Below are 22,250 nucleotides of genomic sequence, written 5' to 3' on the forward strand. Positions count from 1 at the left end.
CTTCTGTGCAGTTTTCCGGGTGAGGCTGAGAGTGGGATTTCGTCATGGGTTAGACACGATCCTTGACTTCAGAGACTGCACAGTCTTAGTGGTAGAGAGTTGGTAGAAAGCAGGTAGCCAGGAAATGTTGGGTATGGCACGTCCAGGTGATAATTCTATAAGGAAGATCACTGTGGTTTGACAACAGGGATTGTAGCATCCTGATTCAGGGAAGCAGAAACAATATATAAATCCTTTCCAAATACAGTCAAGTACTACAGAACCTTTGTGGGTTGAAATTCCAGATAAACAATGCAGTAGTAGAATTCTCTGAAAACATAAACTTAACCTGAGTTGGAAATGTCAAGTATGATTGAAAAAGTTTTAGTAATGGACCAGAAAAAAACAACAAGGTACGTGGTAGCTAGGTATGTTTAGCCAAATGTAAATGGACAGAAGGTCCCATGAGGTTGAAATATGAATACATTTCAGTACGACATATCACTGTGTCATAGAATAAGTCAGATTCTAGTCCACAAGGAAAATAAAATACTAGCCTAATTTCTATTAATGGATGAAGCTAGTATAGAAAGTACCTATGGGAGAATCCCTGTGTGACAGAGGTAATAAAATAATCAACATTCTGGAAAGAGGGAAAAAAGAAATTTTTAAAATTATATAGTTTACTTATAGAAGGGAACTGTGACAAAATATGGCTATTTGTAGGAAACATGAAAATGAGTGGCTTTAAATGATGCCTATCTACTGATAACTCCAAAACTTAGCAACAGCCCTGACTTCTTCTCTAGGCTTCAAACTCTCTTTTAAAACTGCTTTGTGACATCTCCATGTGGATGTCTGATATCTCAAAATTCATATGCTCAACGTATAGCTTTTACCCACCAAACCTGCTCACATCACAGTTTTTCCCATCTCAGCAAACGGCACCAATGTCTACCCTGTTGCTCAACTGGAAAACCAGAAGTCATTCTTGATTTCCTATTCCCTCAGCTCTGACATTTACTCCTTCCCCAAACACAGCCCATTCATCTCTAAAATAATCTTCAAATGTGTTTACTTCTGTCCAGTTCCATCACTGGCTCCCTTGTCCAGCCATCTTTGTCTTGCCCTTGGTCTTCTGCAGCAGTCTTACCTCCCTCCAGTACAGTCTCCAAATGCCAGTGAGAATGATCTTCTGAAAATGTTCATCTGATCATGTCCCACCCCTGCAGAAGACTACCAGTGACTTCCCAAGGCATATAAAATAAAATCCAAGCACTAAAAAGTGTGCTCTTTAGTGTCCTGTGGGATCCACAGGTGGGAAGACTGGGTGGAGATCATGGCATTTTATTCTATTCTTCCTTGAGGTGAATTTTGACATAGGTAAAGACTTCCTAGGTTTTAGGAGGGACATGTGGTACACACTCTGGGGAGTTTGTTTCCAGTTTTGAATTATTGTTCCAGTCTGGTTGCTGCTGTAGGTTTTAGGAATGCTGACTGAGGAAAAAAAGCCAAGTCAGTTGGCTTTTTTCCTTTTCTCCAATTGACCTACGTGGTTTGATGATCAGTTGTATTCAAAATTTCTTTACAAAGTAAGGATGACTTCCATGGGCCTATGGCATATGCTACCCCTCAGCTGTTGTGTTGTGTTTTTTTTTTTTTTTCCAGAGGATTTCAACAAGCTGTGCTCTGTCCCTATCGTAATTCCCGAGAGGCCAGGATATCCTTCCCCACCCCTTGGCCCCATTCCTCCAATTCACCCTGTTCCTCCTGGCTTTCCTCCTGGACCTCAAATTACAGTCCCTCGACCACCAGTGGAATATCCATATCCATCTCGGGAACCACCAAGTAAGAGCTCAAAAGTCATCTAATTACGTTTCTTGCATTAATCAGGTTAACTTTTTTGTTGTTGTTTATGCTGTTTAAGTCATTAAGTAAGTTTAACCAATCCTTAAAGATTTCATTTACAGAGTGTAGTATATAACTTTCTCAACTGGCCTATTGCATAAAGGAAAACGGGCAGTTTCATATTCTCCAGAGATTAATGTCCTTTTGCTATTGATGTTGTGGGAGAAATTTAAATCTGATTCACAGGATGAATTCATAGAGGAGGCATTAGATTACTCTTTGGGTTATATATCATGCAAAGCAGTTTTGCAAATAGTTAAATGCCAGTAACTCACTGCCTTTGTTGCTTCCCTGCGCTCGAGGCCTGAGAGTGAGGCGGAGGGAGCGGTGGAGAGAAGCAGGCAGAGGAGCAGGCTACAGCGAGGCCGCGGTACCTGGCAGCGTGCGCCACGGTGCACAGGTGCTCTCTGTAGGCGAGAATGGAAACATGCTCTGTTGACGCCAGGCGACCTTTGCCCAGAGTGTCCTCCTTCCTTTATGATTCAGCATCTTGCCCATTATTACTGGATTCAGTGCTGGTGGAAGATGCCCTAGTTAGACATAATTTTAATGGGGTTTCGTGTTATTCCTTCAGGGGTGTTGCCAGTCAACGTCACTGATTACTGCCAGCTGTTTCGCTATCTCTGTCAAAATGGACGCTGCATCCCAACTCCTGGGAGCTACCGGTGTGAGTGCAACAAAGGATTCCAGCTGGACCTCCGTGGGGAGTGCATTGGTACGTGATAGACCACTAGCTTGGCACCAAGAGGCTACTGCAGTGCTGTTTCATGACTGTATAGGTTTTCTATGGCTGCTATAACAAATTGTCTCAAACTTAGTGGCTTAAAACAACACAGATTTATTATCTTATATTTCTATAGGTTAAAAGTCCGACACAGGTCTTTCTGGGCTAAAATCAAGGTGTCGGCAGGGCTGCGTTCCTCTCCGAGGCTCTTGGAGAGAATCCATTTCTTTGCCTTTTCCGGCATCTAGAAGCCGTGTGTATTCCTTGGCTGAGGGCCTGTTTCTTCATCTTCAAAGCCAGCAGTGTAGCATCTTCAAATCTCTAACTCTCTGGTTCTCTCTTTGCATTCCTTCTAACACATTTAAGGATCTTTGTGATTACATTGGGCCCATCTGTATATAATCCAGGAGGGATGGATTCCACTGATTAGCAACTTAATTGCCCTTGCCATGTAGCATGTTCACAGGTTCTGGTGGTTAGGACATGAACATATTGGGGGAGGGGCATTATTATGCCTACTGTAGTGACTTTTAACTTTCATTGTAAAACACATTCAAGGCATTGCTGGTAACTCTAACTTAAGCCATCCTATCGAAGCCTGACCATTAAAATAAAGCATTAGAAATATCCCCAACTTATGAAACTTTGCATGGTTTACTAATTTGAGTGGATAACTTACCAACAATCTCTAGTTAGCAAGGAACTAAAGCAAGGAACTTTAAGTTGTTGATAAGGCAGCTAAGCTAGTGAAGGAAGGAAATGTAACACGAGGATAATTTGTTGGATTGGATAAGAACACCCAGTTGCCATCTAATTTTTTAAAAATAAACTGCTCTCTTAGGTCTATTATAAATCCCAATTCCAGTTATGAATCAGGCAGAAATAAGTAGTTCTTGGTTTCTCATGCTATATAGTTTCCTGGTGATATGAAAGCCCCTTCAAGTAGCTTGTTAAGAGAGAGTCCTTCAATCCTGAGAAGTCATCCAGAGCTGGGTAGGAAAGGCAAAGGGAACGTCTAGCTCAGGGTTGTGAGATCAGACTTGCATCTGCCACAAGAAGCATGTGACTTCGGACAAGTGGGTTATCTTCCATAAGCTTTAGCCTCTTCATCTTCACAAACAGAGGAATAAAAACCAGTTTACCTGTAAGTAAACTGATAGCTCTAAATGAGTGTAAAACTAGTGGGAGCCTGTCTAGGGGCGGGGTGGAGGTGGTAGCAGCCTTGATGGTGGGTGAGAATTGCCCTTTAAACAACAACAGCTTCATGGTTTGTTGTAATATTCATAGCGGAACTGAGAAAGGAATGCTTAGATATGGTTAGGTCTTCTTTTCATTGAAAAATTGAGCTTCAAGAGACACTCAGAATTCTGTCCAGAAGCCGCTTCTGAAATATTAGTCTGTTTGATTCCCTTACGTCAGACCCAAGGAAGAGAAAATGTTTATTGGCTTGGAGCATTGAGTTGCTGCGTATTTGGCATTTTTCTCTGAAAAATGACACAGGAGAATAATACATTCTAACTGCTCAACGAGTTAAAGTGGCCGGTGACACGGTTATTGTAGCGGAAAGAAAAAAGATCTTTGCATTACGCTATCTGTTTCTTAAAAGGGAAGTGTTTTAGTGAGTAAAGGAAACCAGTAAAATGGTCTTGGAGTACGAGTGACTGCGGTCTAGTGTCTTTACTGAAATATACTGTGTTTTGCAGATGTTGACGAATGTGAGAAAAACCCTTGCGCTGGTGGCGAGTGTATTAATACCCAGGGCTCCTACACCTGTCAGTGCCGACCTGGCTATCAGAGCACACTCACCCGGACAGAATGCCGAGGTACGTGTGGTCCTAGCTTGGCACGTCGGACATGTATGCTAAGTAAGGAGTTAGCTCTGAAGGAATTCCGTGGAGTCTGAATAACCCTTGTCGGGAGAGGCTAATATGCTCCCATTGCTTTTTTGCACTTAATTCCAGAAATTGTTACTCTGAAGGATAACATCATAAAATCTGGCAAACATTCAAGTTATTTTAAAAGATGTTTCTGTGCCTGTGGGAATATCTTCTTTTCACCTCCTTTTTTTTTTTTTTTTTTTTTTGCCTCATCACGATATCGTCTTAACTTTTAATCTGAGAGCTAGGGAATGGGGTTGTCGACAACTTTGTTGACACAGAAACTGAGAAAGGTTTCAGGTGAAATTTTACGCAATTAATTGCTTCATGGAAAGGCCTGAAGGATAAGAAGTGCCTGTAAGTTCTTGCTGCTTATTTCGTGTAGTCAGCGGCAGCATCACCTGGGAGCCAGTTGGAAATGCAGCATCTCAGGTCCCACTTGAGACCTGCTGAATCAAAATCAGCATTTTAACAAGATCTTCCAGGGACCCTTACGCATGTTAAAGTTTGAGAAGCACTGCTGTAAAGTTTCCTCACAAAAATTTCCCTTCAGATTTGTTTATTAATTGACTTATTAAGCCACCCAATATACCTCTTATTGGATGACTTTGATGTACTGAGTTTCTGAGATAGAAAGAATTAAGATATGTGCCCCACCTCAGGGCACTCAAATATCTATATCTCTGTAAGTTGGGCACAGAATGATCTGTTATAATTGATCAGTAAAGCCAGATAAAAGCAACAGAACTCTGTTGAAATTAAATACAAGGGAAGATAAGGGAGGTTTGTATCACTTTAAAAATTTGTCAGCCATTAATGAGTTAATTTTATTTGCCTCTTTTAGCAAAAGTTCTTCATATTAGTTGAAGGCATACAGATGTTTTTATTTTTTATTAGTGACTGTTTTCAAAATCTTTGAATTTGGTTCTGACTTAGGGATTTCTTGCCATCAGTGTATTTTAGTACACCGCTTATAAATGGCAATTTTGAGCAGAAAAACCTGGAGCACCGCGTTTCAATCTGTTAATATTTCTATTAATGGCCTACTTACTGAATTACAAATATAGTTTGAATTTTTAACTGAGTTTAGAACCTTCTTTATAACTATTGTTTAAAATAATCAGCACGTACAAACAGTATACGAGGCATTTTGCAATCGTGGAAGATAAACCGAAACCAGTGTTTCAGAAGACAGCACTACTAAATAAGCAAATAGAAGACATTCTTGAGAGTACTCAGCTGCGGCAGGGGCCAATCAGTGTAGGTGCATGTTATTGTCATCACTCTGAGACTTAGTTTATTAGCGACTGAAGGTTACCTAAAAGCCTCAAGCACTGTCTTCTTTAAGAGCTAGTGCGAAGCTTAGCCCAAGCACAAGAAGTTGATAACGTGATCACATTTGTGGGTAGATGAACGTCGCCACAGAATGGTCGGAAAGGCTGTATACTTAGCTGAGAAGGACACGAGGAACTGAACAGAGGGGACAGAAGAAACATACAGAAACACGGTAGAGACGTTGAATGGCAAGCTTTTCATTTATTTTTGTAAGGCAGCAGGAGCCCGAATGGCATTTTCAAATTAGTGAGGAGAGAAAAAGCTGAACTCTTTATCCTGTTGATTTTATCCTTGGGCCTCCATAGATTATAGAATCCTAAAAAAAAAAAAAAGTAGATTATAAAATCTTAAAAAAAAAAAGTCTGCTGAAGAATATGCGGCTTTTACTATTTTTTGGAGTGTGGAGCAGGTCAGATTTTAGTAAGGATTAAGAAATAAATGAGAGAGAAAAAGATTGTAGGTTGTTGGCACAAAGATCAGACAGAAGAAAAGCCCAGACTGCTTCAGCTAGTCCAATGACTCGTGTGGAAACCACTGCTGGATCTGCCCAGAAAGAAAGTGCGTCTGAGGGTCAACCACAAGACACCGTGCAGACACAGGGTAGACAGAATAACCAGTATGCCATGAATGCACATTCTTGTCGTCCAAAAGATGTTTAGGGCTCTTATACCCAGGCACATGGCCTCAACTCTGCATGGGTAGGTCTGCTCCCATCCAACTCTGCTCAGTGCCCTGGCCTCTATCTCTTGGGGAATAAGCCCTGGCAAAGGTTGTACGCTCTGTAGACAAGGTGGTTTGTGTTCATCCTTTTTGATGTTCATCCAGGCATGTAGCCTAGAAACTGAGGGGAATAGATAATCCAGGGTGACTCGTTGTGCACTTTAGGTTAATTACTAATCTTTAAATGAGAGATCAGATGCGGGTTATTTGAGTTATTGTCATTTTTAACACTTCCATATCATGCTCTGTTGTTTACTTTGGCATAATATTAAACATGAAAGAAAAAAGGGGAAATGCCCCCATAGTACCAATATTTTGTTTGTTGGATAGAATACTCACAAAGTTATAAAAGAGACTAAGAATATATAAACAAATAAAACTGTATTTGGACCAGAACTGCCATAAGGAAGGTAGACATTTCAGAGTCAAAATGATTGACGGTTTTCAGATGGAATTAGGTTTTTAAATTGTTTTTTTTTTTAATGGCATTTCTGTTTAACTGTTCTGATACAGCGAACATCAGATCTGCCTTTTGAACATGTCTTAAAAGACACCAGCCAAAGTTCATTGTAAATAATGATATATACTGGCTCATTGAATTACCTAGGAAAATGGTGAAAAAGAACCTATTTTGTTTACAGAACTGAGATTTAGGGAGTCTTCTTAGAAAGTAAAGTTAAACTGAATGCTATTATGTTGGCATTTTTTTCTTTCATATGTCTTTCAAACTTTTATTAGTAACCCTAAATTTTATATTATTTAATACTGAGTTTATGTTGAAGAATATTATTTAGTAATCAAAACCCAAGACTAAGATCATGAGTTTGGAGATGGTGAGAGGAAGAAATAAAATAATTTAAAATCCCCTAAATAAAGCTATTTCTTCCTTTTTGACTTCGATTTTAGACATTGATGAATGTTTACAGAATGGCCGTATCTGCAATAACGGACGTTGCATCAACACAGATGGCAGTTTCCATTGTGTGTGTAATGCAGGATTTCATGTTACGCGTGATGGGAAGAACTGTGAAGGTAATATGGTGTAATAATAATTACAGTATAATCATGTCATTCCCCTATTCCATTGCAGTTTCAGTATCAAAAGTCTTTAACAAGGCCAAGTCAAACATTGAGTTAAAGGTCAAAGTATCAAATGTATATTCACCTATTGTTATCTGGGAGGATGCCTAACTTTCAACAGTATTAGTTCCTTTAATTCACATTTGTGTGAGTCAAATAGCATTGTAAATATAGGAGCAGAGCTTGCTATTTAAATATTCCTGGTGACGAAACTTTTGTAGCATAAATCATTACTTCCAAATTTTATACAGTCAGAATTTGTACATTAAAAAAAATAGGACACACCTAATCTCATATATTCTTCAGTCACTTATAATCCTTTTGTTTAAAGTGTCTATGTAGTAATGAAATATTACTAAGGAGTATCTGAAAATGTAAAATTGGAGAGAAATGTTGGTGAGAGTCAGCCCTTTATATTGCCTCTTGAATTAATCACCTCACTTTGAATTGGGCTGTTTCATTTTGTCTTTTTCCCTGCCTTTTCTCCCCTAAATTGAAAATGTGACAATTATTGATGAGTTTCCACTTCTTAGACCTTTAGCAAAAAATGAAGAATGCCCCTTATCATCTTTCCCAAAGTCTTCGGGAAAGATCCCAAGAATCTATTCATACATTAAAGGAATTTCAAAATTGTTCTTAGAAACATTTTTGGCAGAATATTATCTCAGTGATTCAATTCAAAGACTTAATGCCAAAATTCTCAGTTGGGATAGAGTCTTGTTTAAAAAAGAAAAAATCATAAATTACTTCGGTCTGACTAAAGCCTGTAAGTGAAAACACACTGTGTCTAGAAGAGCAAGTGCCTCCTAAGACAGCTGTAATATTAAATAAAATAGCATACTGATGAATTTAAAGAAATATCTGTATGCTCAAGGGATCCTAAAGGTTAGCTGTCATGGCTATACTCTATAGTCAAGTCTTGCATTTTACAAATACATTTTTCCTATCCCTATTTAAAATTGCTTCAAACTGCAAGCAGTTCTCTGGTTTCTACTTTTTAAAGAATCAAGAAGTAGCCTAAATACATTTCATCATTCTTAGTTTCGATTTTGTTTTTATTTTCAGTATATTAGAAGTAATGTGGATCTGTAAATATAACCATCAGGCTGTTTACACACCTTTCAGTTTGTAAACTGCTGTTCCTAAAAAGAGCCTTGGTAGCTCTTATTGAGTTAAATTTCATATATATATTTATATGAAAAATATATTTATATGAAATTTCATAGATATATATTATGAGTCTAATACATATACATGTGTATATACATATATACGTGCATATACATATTATATATATACGTATATGCTTGTGTAAGTATATATGTATATATATACACACATGTCCTAAAATAAATTTAGCCCTATAGTTTGCATGCACATGTCAGAAATTGAGAACTTGAGATACGTATTTCATATGGCCACTCTTCTCTTTGTAAGCTATAATTTGGATGAAAATTAACCTTAGACAATAATAACAAAAAGTAAAGAAATGTGACGAAACAGAATTATATTGATCCAGGTTGGCTTCCTTTGTAAGCTTACTCATCTGGCCATAAGAAAATATATCCTTTGTATTTTTCAGATATGGATGAATGCAGCATAAGGAATATGTGCCTTAATGGAATGTGTATCAATGAAGATGGCAGTTTTAAATGTATTTGCAAACCTGGATTTCAGCTGGCATCAGATGGGCGTTATTGTAAAGGTTTGTGCTATAAAACTCTAAATCATATTCTTCACCCGTTTTTTCTCCTCTCTACATTGCTTAGAGCTACCACCTTTCCCTATTGATTCTCCCTATTTAAAGTACCCCTAACTCTGTACTAAGAAACCTGACTGGAACTCCTTCTTAAGTCCAGCCATCCAGAGAGCTACGATTTATGCCCAGAAGGCTGTTCTTACTTCAGAAAGGGTGTTTGGTGTCTTCTCAAAGGAGCCTGATAGGCTCCATAGCAAATGAATGAGAAGCTGAACTACCATTTGGACTACCAACAGCTGTGAGCATCTTTTTAAATAAGCTGAGTTCTGCCTCTTCCTTACAGTTGAGGAATAATGACAGTTGGCTTCTTGATGGCTGTCATTTGCCACCTCTTACATCTTCACTGGACAAAATATTGTAGACTCTTATTGTGGTGATCTCTTCTTCATAATTTCCTCCAGATACCTTAAGAAACACAATTTATTTAAGCTTTATCAAATCACAGAAGCAAAAAAGGGAAACAGGGTTAAGCAGAAGAAATAAAGGAACCAGGAGCCAGTATTTAGCTTTGTAACTTTTGAAATAATCTTATTGCTCCAAGTAGTGAAGCAAAATGAAGATTTTTATTTGTGCTGTTGAAAATTGGGGTCCTGAGAAGAATTATCAGGAGATAACTGGAGTTATCAGGAGAAGAAGTTAAATTTGTGCTTAGTTTCTCTGCCTCATGCGGTCAAGGATGAGTAATTATCGCCCTTGTGTCCAAGATCTGAGCTGCAACCAGACCTCTCAAGGAACCTCATACTCAAAATAGATCCAGGGAATCTGCTAAAATATGACACTCAAAACCATAGTTTCAGATGTAGAAGGTAGAGAGAGCATCAGGCTATTCAAGATGGAGAAGGCAAGAAAAAGTCCTATGGTGCCTCTTCTCTAGGTGCCCTTATATTAAGTCCTTGTATTAAGTCTTCAGCATGATGTGTATTTTCTCTAGGCTTAAAAGAGCTCCTAGCCCTTGGTTGTTTACCTACATTCTCTATGACCTTCACATAAATAGCTCTTAATATCATGGAAATCTGCCTTCACAGCAAGAGAAAGGTGTTTTTGTTTGTTTGTTTTCAAATTTGAAGTAGGAAATTGGTTTCCATGCTTTTGAGCTATGTGTTGGGAGGAACTTATAGTTGGGGAGACAAGATTAACGCATGGAAATATTAAGACAGCATACAACAAAGCACCAAATTGTGCAGATTAAGTGCTGTACAAGTGAAAAAGAAAGGGGAAGGGAATGATTGCTGGAATATTTGGAACTAGGCTTCCAAACAAAATAACAGAAGGAAATGTGAAAGTCCCTTTGTGAACAGAACTTTTCTGAGAACACACGCTCCTCTCTCTTACCTATGCACAGAGCATGCTAAGATTCACTTTCAGTACCTATAGGCTGCCAGTGACCCAGGCCACAGACTCTTAAGGGTGGCCAATAGATAATGCTGTTGTAACTATTTCAGAAGATATTGTGACCTCATAGGTGAAGCCCGGTTTTGCAACTGTTTGCAATCAGTGAACTAGTATCTTATTGATAAATGGATTGTTCCAGTCTTTTGAAAGTGCCTGATGATTAAAAGTCTGCTCTGACTTTAACATTCTGGCTTAAGAATCAGAGCTAGAGAGAAAGAGAGGGGGAAAATGCTCCATATTCTTACCTGTGTCGTCTTTATTCTGATGTATAGAGAAGATGGAATACACACACTTGTAGTAAGAATAAAAATAAAGGAAGGAAAAAGAAAAAAATTTCTTGTATGCTGAATTTCTTTTCCATCACCTTTTTCTTGATATCATGGGATAAGATTTTCTCTTAATGCTGAACACTTGGTTCTGATCCCACAAAGATGTAACTGTTCAAAGCTGAATGAACAATGCTAATTTAATCGCTACAGTTAACTAATCTGATGAACAGCCTGGTCTCCCTGATCACTCTCTGAAGGTGGAGGCCACTCACTTTGAGCAACGCCCTCTGGATCTATGTTCCATCGCTGTCCCCAGTAAAAAAACCTTTGGATTACATTTCAGGCTGTAGTCACCACTGTTTTACTGTAGATCTCAATTTGAACAAAAAGGTGACCTGAATAACTGAACCAGTTTGAGTTCACGTATTTAAATATAACTGCTGTTTTAAAATACAATCTGTACACGGAATCTTGGACCATCTGAATATATTTTGTGCCAAATAACACAAGCTATGTAAAACGCAGAGGTGTTTCAGTCTCAATTTGCCTTTTTAAGGTCAGAAGAAAGGAAATATTCACCTACACCAGTTGTATATTATAAAAGGAGTTGTTATAAAATGACTTGTTTCTAAGTGTTATATGTTTTCCAAAACACAGTTTTGGTACCATTTCTGTTTCCATGTTGGAAATAGAACATGTTTGGTACCATGTTCAGGGGGAAAAGTATCCGCTATTATTAGTATGTGCCCAATAAAATCTTTTACCAGGCCTCCCTAAGGATACACATACGATACTATAAAATATTTGTAATGCTTAAGAGAGATTTTTCTTTGCTGGGTTCCAATTGGCTAGGAGTTGTCATCAAAATCATCTATATTCATTTTCTGTTCCTTTTGTATGGTGTTCCATCCAGGCTTTAGTTCTGTGTCTCCTCATGCCATTCTAATTTTCCCAGAGAGTTAAGGCATGAGTGATACTGGAATGGACACCAGTCTGGGTGTTGGATGCCAAAAAGAGAAGCTTCCTGCCTAGGCCAAAGATGTAGTTTATTATCAAGCTAGATTTCTGACAGTCCTGGAAAAATTGCCATGTGAAACATTACACAAGACCCTTTGTCTTTTAGCTGTCACTTTCCTTCTTCCAATTCTGTTTTTGCCTTTGTGATTCTTACTTTGGATAAAAAAAAAAAAAAAATCTCAGGAGAATGTTATTGAAATAGATTTCTATAGAAAAGAAATAAACTCAGTTTATCTCTCTCAATTTTTGTTCCTTTTCTCTCAGAGGAAAATGAAATGCATCTCACTGAGCTTTTATTGTTGACGCTGCGTATTATTGTAAATCTTCCCCATTTTCAAGTCTTAGAACTGTAAATATGTTATGTCTTTAGATAAAGTCACTTTATTTTTTTTTCTCTTTTTTTTAACATCTTTATTGGAGTATAATTTCTTTACAATGTTGTGTGAAGTGGCTTTATTTTTAATAAGTGCTTTTCCCCACCACAGATATTAACGAGTGTGAAACACCTGGGATCTGCATGAATGGGCGTTGTGTCAACACTGACGGCTCCTATCGATGTGAATGCTTTCCTGGACTGGCCGTGGGTCTGGATGGACGTGTGTGTGTTGGTAAGGTTAAAGCCGTAACTAGATGTACGATAGAGATCCATCCTCTGTCAGTCAATAAGATCCGCCAATAATAAATGTACTTGACTGTAGCAGATATGATACAATTAATATTTGTGGGGCAACAAACCAACAGGGTCAGTTCTTTTCTTGTATGACATGGATATTAGTTTAAGGCATAGAAAGACGAGCTGAGATAAATGAAAACCAAGGGAATCCCCACCTCTCCTTCTCCCTTGTCTTTCCTAATCACCTAACTGTCCCCAATTTTCTCCAACCCTCCTTCGTTGATAATGGTCTTTGAAATTGACCTGTATGTGCCCATTATCTCATGGTGAACATTTCATTTTCATCTAGGGAATTAAATGTCCCAAGGGAGGTATAGAATGCAGAGGAGGATATGGATAAGTAAGAAACTTATATGATAATAGTTTTATGTGGCTTTATAAAGAGTTTGAGATTTGTTGATAAATAGATACAAAGTTTTTCCAAATTATTTTTAAGAAAGGTAGTCGGTAGACCCTTTGAATTGGGAGAGGATTGGACATAGCTGGAAATCCCCTCCTGGTGGTAAAGATGATACTGCTTAGTTAGACCAATATCTGCAGATTTGTATAAATGAACCTTTTACAGATTAAACATCCTCCTTTTGGAAAGTACATCTAATTCAGATATTCACTAATTGCATGTTTATTTTGAGGTCGTCTGTATTTCTAATAAAGATCTTATTTATCATAAGGTGAGATTGAATGGTCATCATTCATTCAACATTTATTAAGTGCCTTCTCTGTACACTCCTGGGGAAGAAAAAAATGAGTGAGGTATAATCCTAGCCCTTAAGGACCTCACAGTTGGGTAAACCATAATAGTCCCTAGAGAGCTGGAAGAGTCTAGTAATTGGTTTCCAGTGCTTGGAAGCTGAATGCAGAATGATTTGTTGCGTTTTGTTTTCTATTGGGACCTAATACCAGAGGCATTCTCTGTGAGTTAGAACAGGGACAATGGCTACATAAAACCAGCTTCAACTTTGACCTGGGGGGTTCCCATCCGTTTGAAGCGATAGTATGATGACAGATGCTTCTTCCTGTGTAGACACACACATGCGGAGCACGTGCTACGGTGGATACAAGAGAGGCCAGTGTGTCAAACCCTTGTTTGGTGCTGTTACCAAATCTGAGTGCTGTTGTGCCAGCACCGAGTATGCTTTTGGGGAACCTTGCCAACCGTGTCCTTCACAGAATTCAGGTATGTGGTGTCATGGGGATGCCCTAGTACTCCCAGCCTTCCGCCACCATCTGCAGTCTTTGCATTTTTGGAAATCACGGGGAAAGATTGCGTCTGCTCTCCAGGTGCATCATGTACCTTGCTGGGGTCTTGGCAGGGGCTGCTCAGCCTCTGCTCAGATGTTCCTCACAGGCCCAGCCATCACTTGGATTAGGCAGCACATTCATGCCTCCCATCTGAACTCCTCCACCTCAGTAATAGTCATGCTTTCTAGGGTGTGTGCGCCTTGCCTTGTTTTCTAAAGTAGCTTCACAGTGTTTACATTTTGTAGGAACTATTATAAAAGCAGAATTCTACCGAGTGTAAAAGTACATAATTTTCAGGTTACCTGAATGTTTCCAACTTTTTTCCAAAAGGCCATTTGTGAATTTTGTTCAAATCCTTCAGGCTGCTTTAGGTGTCCTTTTCCTAAATGATTTTATTCAACTCTAGGGAAAAAGTGTTTTTCTCAATTTGAGTGACATGGCATAGTGAAAAGAAAACTTGTCAGTGAGTCAGAATTCTGCTCCCCAGCCACAGGCAGACAAATTACTTAATTGGAGGTTCAGTTTTTTGTGGATTTTTGTTTATTTAGGAATTTTTCTCACCTAATTTCAAAAGGATTTGAGATGGCTTACATTAGTAAACAATTATGAAATAGAATAATATGGAAAAGGGATCTTCATTTTTTTCATCTACAAAATGAATTGTCTTAGGTAATCCAGAAGATCCTCTCCAGTTGTAAATTATTTCTGTTTGTAAGGCAAAAATAGTTTATTGAAATGAAAGCAATAGACTGTCAACATTTGAATGTAATTTTAAGGTAGCTTGGTAGTTGACTTCTAATGTCCTAAAGTAGAATAAGTCCTAATATTGAAAACGTGTAGCTCTGATTGGTTGGTTTACCTCTAAGATTCAGTTAGTTCATTTCTGGCCTAGATACTATCTATTAAAGACGAACTCACAATTTTTAAATATTTGCCATTTTGAAAATGATAATATTTGAAATCAGACAGAAATTAAAATGTATTATGAGAAGTTAGAGAAAGTTAAGTAGAAGACTTTAAAAGTCTTTAAAATGGGGGAATGCCAGTTAAAGAAAGAAAGCTTTATTCTGGATGACTGCTTCACCCAGTCATTTCATATATGATTACTAACAATTAAATACATGTTTGCAATAATACTTCGATTATATAGTATACAAATATAATTCTATCTAAAAAGATACTTCCATACAACTTTATAGTTGTATATTATCAATATCATCCTTTTAAAGTAAAGTTTGCTACTTTAATTTTTCAAAGTACTTTCCTTGCATACTTTGAATTTACAAGATAGATGGGTATCCTAAAAACTGGTACAAGGATATAGGTGATTTGTCCATGTCTTGAATGAGTAGAATAGCCAAAACTTAGAATCCAGGATCCTTGGCGCATATAGTTTTTTGTTTTTACCTTTTCCTCTGGACCCCAATTACATCTCCAGAGAATTCTTATGCTACATAGGAAAATGAAATTAAAAAGATGACCCAAAGAAACCAAATTTCTTTAAGCAGTAAAGCTTAAAGAGAGTTACATTTTGAAGCTCAGTTCCACTACCTTCTCTTTTATATTTGAATCAGTTTACACAAAAGTGGTCCACATGTGGAAATAGTTCCATCCCGTTTGGTTTCTCCACCTCTTTGATAGATGAAAATGCCAAATCATGAAGGATTGAAATGTAGGATGTCCCTTATTTCAGGAGAGAGGAGGGATTTTAAAGGGGACTGGAAATATCCAGAAGGAATATCTTTAGTCAATTTAATGAGAAATTCTAACCACTTAACATCTAAAGTTCATCTTTGTGCTCTGGAAGTCAAATAAACTATATTTTCAGATACATCTCACTGGCTGCTGAGCATTTACTCCTTGTAGAAATCCGTCAGTTAAAGCCACAGAAGAGTAATGATTAGGAATTTTCTCTTCTGTCCTCATTCCACTGTCTCCATGGCACAACACTGAGTTAGCTTAGCAACACCTACCATTTATTAAGTGCTTGAGTTGTGCTGAGCACTTTACATGTTCTCTCAGTAAATCTACAGCACTACCATGTGAGTTGGGTATCATTTTCTACACTTATATAAGAGGGAACTAGAAGAGGGAAAGGGCTTGCTCCCAGGACCCTCAGCAATAAGCATTGTCATCAGCATTCAAACCCATGCTGATCTGAATTCACTACAGAGTCTAGTACCAGATCCTGCCCAAATGGAAAAGAATAATGACAATAATTTGCTTCCATGTAGGCTAAGCATCAGCTAATTTAACACTAATTATAAAATTGCTTTCAGCAAAACTGGCATGATTTTGTTTTTCCTGTTTTATTACTTACACTATTTCACAAGTGCTTTAATTTATTGCTGATGTGAGAGAATAAAGCGGATGTATTTCTTTCTGCTGCCAGTCCCTGGCTTTCAAACACAATGGCAGCCACCTTCCCATTTTTTCCCTTTTTGGATCCTTTTAAGATGATTTAAAAATTAAGGGATTTCACCACTTTTCTCAAATTTATGTTTGGTAGAAGACAGAGGCTCTGAAGGAGTCAACCTTCATTTTTTAATCTATAAAAAATTATAACTCCTTTGCATCCCCTGTCATCAGGAATGCAATTTTCTAGAATGTGGAGGTATAGGAACTATTTGCTTCAGCACCGAGGTACAGGTGGCCTATGTAAAAAAGCCACATCCCTAATATTCACTTCTCCTGCCACCTAAGCACAACTGATCTGCATTTGACCATGAGATTCTGTAGTTGCCAGAAACCATGGGCAACTAAGGGAAACTTCGTTTCTTTTCCTTGGATTAAGTGTGGTTCCTATTAGTTCTCCATTTCCATCATTCACTCTTAGGTTTATCTAAATATTGTTGGAATTGTGTATAAAGCATTGCATCAATTTTAAGAAATAGAAATCTGATTCCATCACAAATTTGGGAACATATTCTATATACCTCCATTTCTTCAGTAAGATCCAGTTTTAACATTATGCAATACATTTCCTATGGATTTATATAATAGAATGAATCTGGCATCCTGATAAATATTAACTTTAAAAATACACGTAAATGCAAGTGTAGATACCGTGTTATTCTTGTCAGGGGAGGCTAGAGAATTTGCAGAGAGAAATGAGAAAATGTTAAGAACTTGATTGTACTGAAAAAAATAGCTCGAACTAAGAAAAAAATTTATTTCCAAGATGGTGGGAGAGAGTTTTATTAACAGTTAAGAAACCACATTTTAACAGACACATTTCACTGTAAGTGTAAAGTGTTCCCTGGTGAAAAAAATCAAGCCATAGGAAAAACACCTTTTCCGAAAGTGCTCGCACAAGGAATTGCTGGAACTCGCCTATATCCTTATTAAGTCGTTTTCCACGGTGATTGCGGAGCCTTTAAAATAGGAGCCTGGTGTGACTCCCCTAGGAGATGCCTCCTTTTCCTTTACCACTTTATTTCAGTTCCACTCACTTTGGAGGAAATGATGTGTGCAAAGCCAAGGGCAGGATCGACCTGTTCTGCAAACAAGGGAATCATTTACTGTCTGTTAATTTATTGCAGCGGAATATCAGGCGCTCTGCAGCAGTGGGCCAGGAATGACGTCAGCAGGCAGTGGTAAGGACTTAGGACTTGTTTTGAATTTTACTAAGCATGTGCAGAGGCAGCACTGGGCCTTCCTGTGGGTTTCCACTTGGTCCCTTTACACCAATCTGGTCCGACCCCCCTCTCTGGCCATCACCGCGTTGATCTACCTGGGACACTTAGAAGCCCCCAGTGGCAGAACAGCTATGGCACAGCGGGTCCTGGGATTGCTGGGTGTGGGTGTGGCACTCATTACTGAAGGGTTGGGTGCTCTCCCAGGGTCACTGATGTGAACGAGATACAGTGACCATGGTGGCTCGTTCATGAGAAGGGGCAGCCTGGCCCTCCTTTGGATCTACCACTATCAAGTACAATTCAGGGTTATGAGCTCAATTGAACCTATGCACATTTTGAACACCTTCTTAATGGTCAAGTGCTCAGTCATTCTCAGATGGCAGTAGGGAGCCATCTTGTGTTTTGTAGCAGGTGGTGATAGCAATTAACTGAGTTGGGAGAAAATGAAATGTTTAAGTGTAGAAGTTAGAAGTAGAGAAATACTGGTGCCATAAAAGAAATTAAACGGGAGAATTGGAACAAGTGTAAAAATGGGTGACAAGTAAGAGGAAGGGATTACTTTACTAATAAAAAACTAAATGATTTGATTCAAGAGAGTTCTGGGAAAAAATAGACTGACTCGATTGTCAGTTCATTCTCTTGATTGATTTCATTATTATGTGTGGATAAAGAAAGGGCGAGGTGGATATTTGGAGGAGAAAAGAGGACAAGTAAGGAAATGTATAATGAATGAGTTAGTGGGGAATAAATAAGTTGTGATAGGTACCTGGATAAGGAAAAAAAAAAAAAGGTCAACCTTGATTTATAGAAGAGTCGGGCAACAAGATTTGAGACTAGCCACTCACTGACTGTCACTCGGCATCACCCTTGACTATTAGAGCTCTCCTCAGGCTGTCAGCAAACGGAAGAGGAGGACCCAGCCTCATCTGGACAGAGTAGCAGAGGCTTTTCCAGAGCAGGTGGTGGTTGAGCAAGCTTCGGACCAACGTGTAGGTTTGCTCCAGACATTCCCCACGCAGAGTGAAGAGGGCATGATGTGTTTATGGCAGAGTAAGAGATTTAAAGTGAATAAAGAGTTCATATTTTAATTTAATCTTGAGAATACTGTCGAACCTACGAAAGTCTGAACCATGAGAATGACACAGTCACCTTGTTTTGAGGCCGTTAAGTCTGGTGGCAGTGTAGAATGTAGACTGAAGAAGGACAGGCTGATGGCAGGGAGAGCAGTTGTAGGAACCTGGGCTCTGTATTTGATCAACCTTTTCACCTTGATGTTTGTACAAGAAGAAGTCCAGGAGTTCTTCTCTTGATTAAGGATTGGTAATCTTGTAGTTCTAGCTCAGATGCCAAGTTCCTCTCAGGGACTGGTGGAAGGAAGACTTGAGTCAGAATACCTTGTAGTGAGAAAAAGGGATCAACTTTCTCATCAAGGAGAAACTTTATTTTCATGAGGTCCTAAGGTCTCTACAGTTATTGTAATGTTAGTTTTTGATAGTTCATTTGATGTTTACTTTAGAATGTTAATGATTTTGAATTTTTTTGTGGTGTAGATATAAATGAATGTGCATTAGACCCTGATATCTGCCCAAATGGAATTTGTGAAAATCTCCGTGGGACCTACAAATGTATTTGCAATTCAGGATATGAAGTGGATTCATCTGGGAAAAATTGTGTTGGTAAGACGTTTCACCTGTTTTCTAAGACACTTCATGCATCATGCATTCTTTCTTTTGTTGCTTGAGGGAAACTGCTCTTGAGTAGCTTAAAGGACTGGACAAATGGATGCTCTACACTTTGGGTGTCAGCATAGCTGAATCCTGACAAGTTATATCTTTTGTTTAACTATGTAAAGGATGGAACATGGCAACTGTCCCTCTCATACAACGTGCAGTTCTCTAATTGCGCAGGTTGAAGCCGAGTGCTGCCCCTACTAGATGCCTTTGTTATTAGGGCGCTGCTAATTGTCATTATACACAAAGTAGATGTAGCAGTTATTTTCAAAACAGCAGAAATCTTACTTTGAGCATTTTCACCTGCTTTCCTTCTAACTATGTGGCATTTGTACTCACATAAAAAGAACTCACAGTAAATCAAAGTATCTTCTCTCCCTCCCCCCTATTTAAATCAGTTTTCACCTGAGTTTCAGGCTAAGCAAGTACCTAAAAAAATGGAGGATAGAAGCAGGTCATGGGAGCCCACAGGTTTATCACAAAACCCTCTTCTTTCGACTGCAGGTTTCTTTTTCTCTCCCTAACTTTTATTGCCGGCCTAAACCTGGCCCTTCCTTCTTTATGGCCTACAGTTGAATTTTGAAAAATGATTTCTTTCTCTCTCACACCCTTAATTTTAGGGCCCCTTTTTTGGGGTTACAGTTGTTATATGAGCATACATGGTACTTTCAAACTAGACTCAACTCAAAAAAAAGTTTTACTATTTCATTTTCCTGTAGGAGCCTCTCTACATTGGCAGACATGAAAAATCATTATTTATTTGGGCAGGCCAGAAAGGCACAGAGATGTTTTAGCTTCATCCAAAAATCACGCAAAAGGGAGAGTTTGGGAGGCAGAAGGGATTCTTCCTTCAGTGCTTTACTGTCTACTCCAAAGTTGGACCCATTATCATCAGGTCAGAAGTATGTTCATATTTCAGATTATGTTCAGAGGTGTGAAGCTAGGAATCAAAGATCCGCTCCAGCCACTTCCCACAGAGTTCCAGGCACTGACTATTTTATATCTTAATCTTCAGTTCCTCAAATTAAAGTTCCAGATTCTTCTGACATCATCAAAGTTTAAGAATTGCAATATTGACCTTTTTGGGAAGTATTAGCAATGCTTATATGATTTTGACAGAATTCTCAGCATGCTATTTGCTCAGACAATACATAACTTTATACTTGATTTTCCCATATTTTAAGAACTGTGTAAACACAGCCCTCCATATCTGTGAGTTTTGCATTCACGTATCTAATGAACCTCAGATTGAAAATATTTGAAAAAAAATTCCAGAAAGTTCCCAAAAGCAAAACTTGAATTTGCCATACACCAGCAACTATTTACATAGCATTTACATTGTGTTAGGTATTATAAGTAATCTAGAGATGATTTAAAGTATATGGAAGGATGTGCATAGGTTATCTGCCAGTACTATGCCATTTTATATAAGGGGCTTGAGCATCCACAGATTTTGGTAACCTGGTGCGGGGGGTGCCCTGGAACCAATCCCCTGCAGATACCAAGGAACAACTGTTAGTTGCTGATTTAAGTATATTTACTGCTGTGAACCCACCAGTGCTGAATTTATGTATCCTTTATGTAAGGGCTACTAGCTTGTCAAATGGTAATCTAAGCAGAATCTCTCAATGTATAAAATGTCTCTTGTGAATATGTAGTCTGTTTTGTGGGCTGAGTGATGTACTTTAGCTCAAAGAGGTATAACAAACTGTTTAAGTTCTACATTTCCTAAATTATCTAAGTTATACATATCGAAAGTTTGGTTTTGCATCAGACTTGCCTGTTATTCAGCTGAAAGCAAGGAATTTTCCTCAGCTCTCTGAATCTCAAGTCTAAATTCCTCATGACAATTACAAACTCTACAGATTGCTTCATACTTTATAAACATAACTGGAGACCACTTAAATTATTCTAAAGAAGAGACACCCATCCTGGAACTAATACTTATCAAAAATGGACCGTACTCTCTAAATATTTATTTAGTTCCTTAAAACAATAGGATTAGTCCTTTTAATTCTGGCACAGTGAAACAATTATATAAATATTAATGATTTCCAGCAAATCTAGGTTTTCTTCCTGCTAAAGAAAGAAGAGAATTCAGTAGTGTCTGGTGACTTTAGACTTTGTAGATACCTAGTATAGATAATCAGCTCAAGCCCCTATTTTCCTAAAATAGGTAATTTCAGCAAAGATCAATGGTAGAGGAGCTTTGCCTCTTTCCTTGAATTAGTCATATCATTATGACCTTAAAAACTTAGCCTAAAAATGCAAAGAAATTGCATGCAAAGGATGGGATCTTTTAAAAGTTTATGTTTTTTGGTTTTCCAGATATTAATGAATGTGTATTGAATAGTCTACTCTGTGACAATGGACAATGTAGAAATACTCCTGGAAGTTTTGTCTGTACCTGCCCCAAGGGATTTATATACAAACCTGACCTAAAAACTTGTGAAGGTAAGATGTATTTTTGTTCTTATACCATGTACTTTGCTGCCTTTTGGAATGCCACTGGAAAACCACGAAGGTAAATTAGAGCCACTTCTATTTTAGACAGTTGTGTCACTTCGTTGAGATTCTGTGATCCTAAATGACACTCCTATGCACTTTGTAAGCTACTGATGGTACTTACCTGCAATTGGTATTTTATTTGCCATTTATTTTGCATCCAAATGCCATTTAAAAGTATTCACTTTGTATTTGCCTACAATTGGCATTTTATTTGCCATCATTTAATAGATGAAGAAAATATTAGATATGTGCTATTTGAGTTAGTAATTCAGAAATCACACTTACATTTGCTCCAGGTTTTCCGAATAAAAAGATTCAGCCATGTGCTGAACATAGAGATGTGCTCAGTTATTATTTTTGGCATTCCATCTGGCCTAGAAAAAGAAATCTATCTAGGTC

The 22,250-nt window shown here is 38.1% G+C and overlaps 1 protein-coding gene across 1 annotated transcript in view; it reads left to right on the forward strand.

The window, feature by feature from the left end:
* The window catches only part of FBN1 (fibrillin 1), a 253,200-nt gene that overhangs the window by 134,034 nt on the left and 96,916 nt on the right, over positions 1-22,250 (forward strand). Inside the window, exons 11-20 of the mRNA XM_022587160.3 lie at positions 1,648-1,827; positions 2,462-2,602; positions 4,315-4,434; positions 7,450-7,575; positions 9,206-9,328; positions 12,546-12,668; positions 13,758-13,910; positions 17,518-17,571; positions 19,164-19,289; positions 21,672-21,797. Of these exons, the coding sequence (XP_022442868.1) occupies positions 1,648-1,827; positions 2,462-2,602; positions 4,315-4,434; positions 7,450-7,575; positions 9,206-9,328; positions 12,546-12,668; positions 13,758-13,910; positions 17,518-17,571; positions 19,164-19,289; positions 21,672-21,797 (1,272 nt within the window). The remainder of the gene's footprint in view (positions 1-1,647; positions 1,828-2,461; positions 2,603-4,314; positions 4,435-7,449; positions 7,576-9,205; positions 9,329-12,545; positions 12,669-13,757; positions 13,911-17,517; positions 17,572-19,163; positions 19,290-21,671; positions 21,798-22,250) is intronic.

The sequence above is a fragment of the Delphinapterus leucas genome, chromosome 2 (genome assembly GCF_059928025.1).
Source record: "Delphinapterus leucas isolate spDelLeu-1000000601 "Yukka" chromosome 2, BTC_Dleu_Yukka2, whole genome shotgun sequence".
Lineage (NCBI taxonomy): Eukaryota > Metazoa > Chordata > Mammalia > Artiodactyla > Monodontidae > Delphinapterus > Delphinapterus leucas.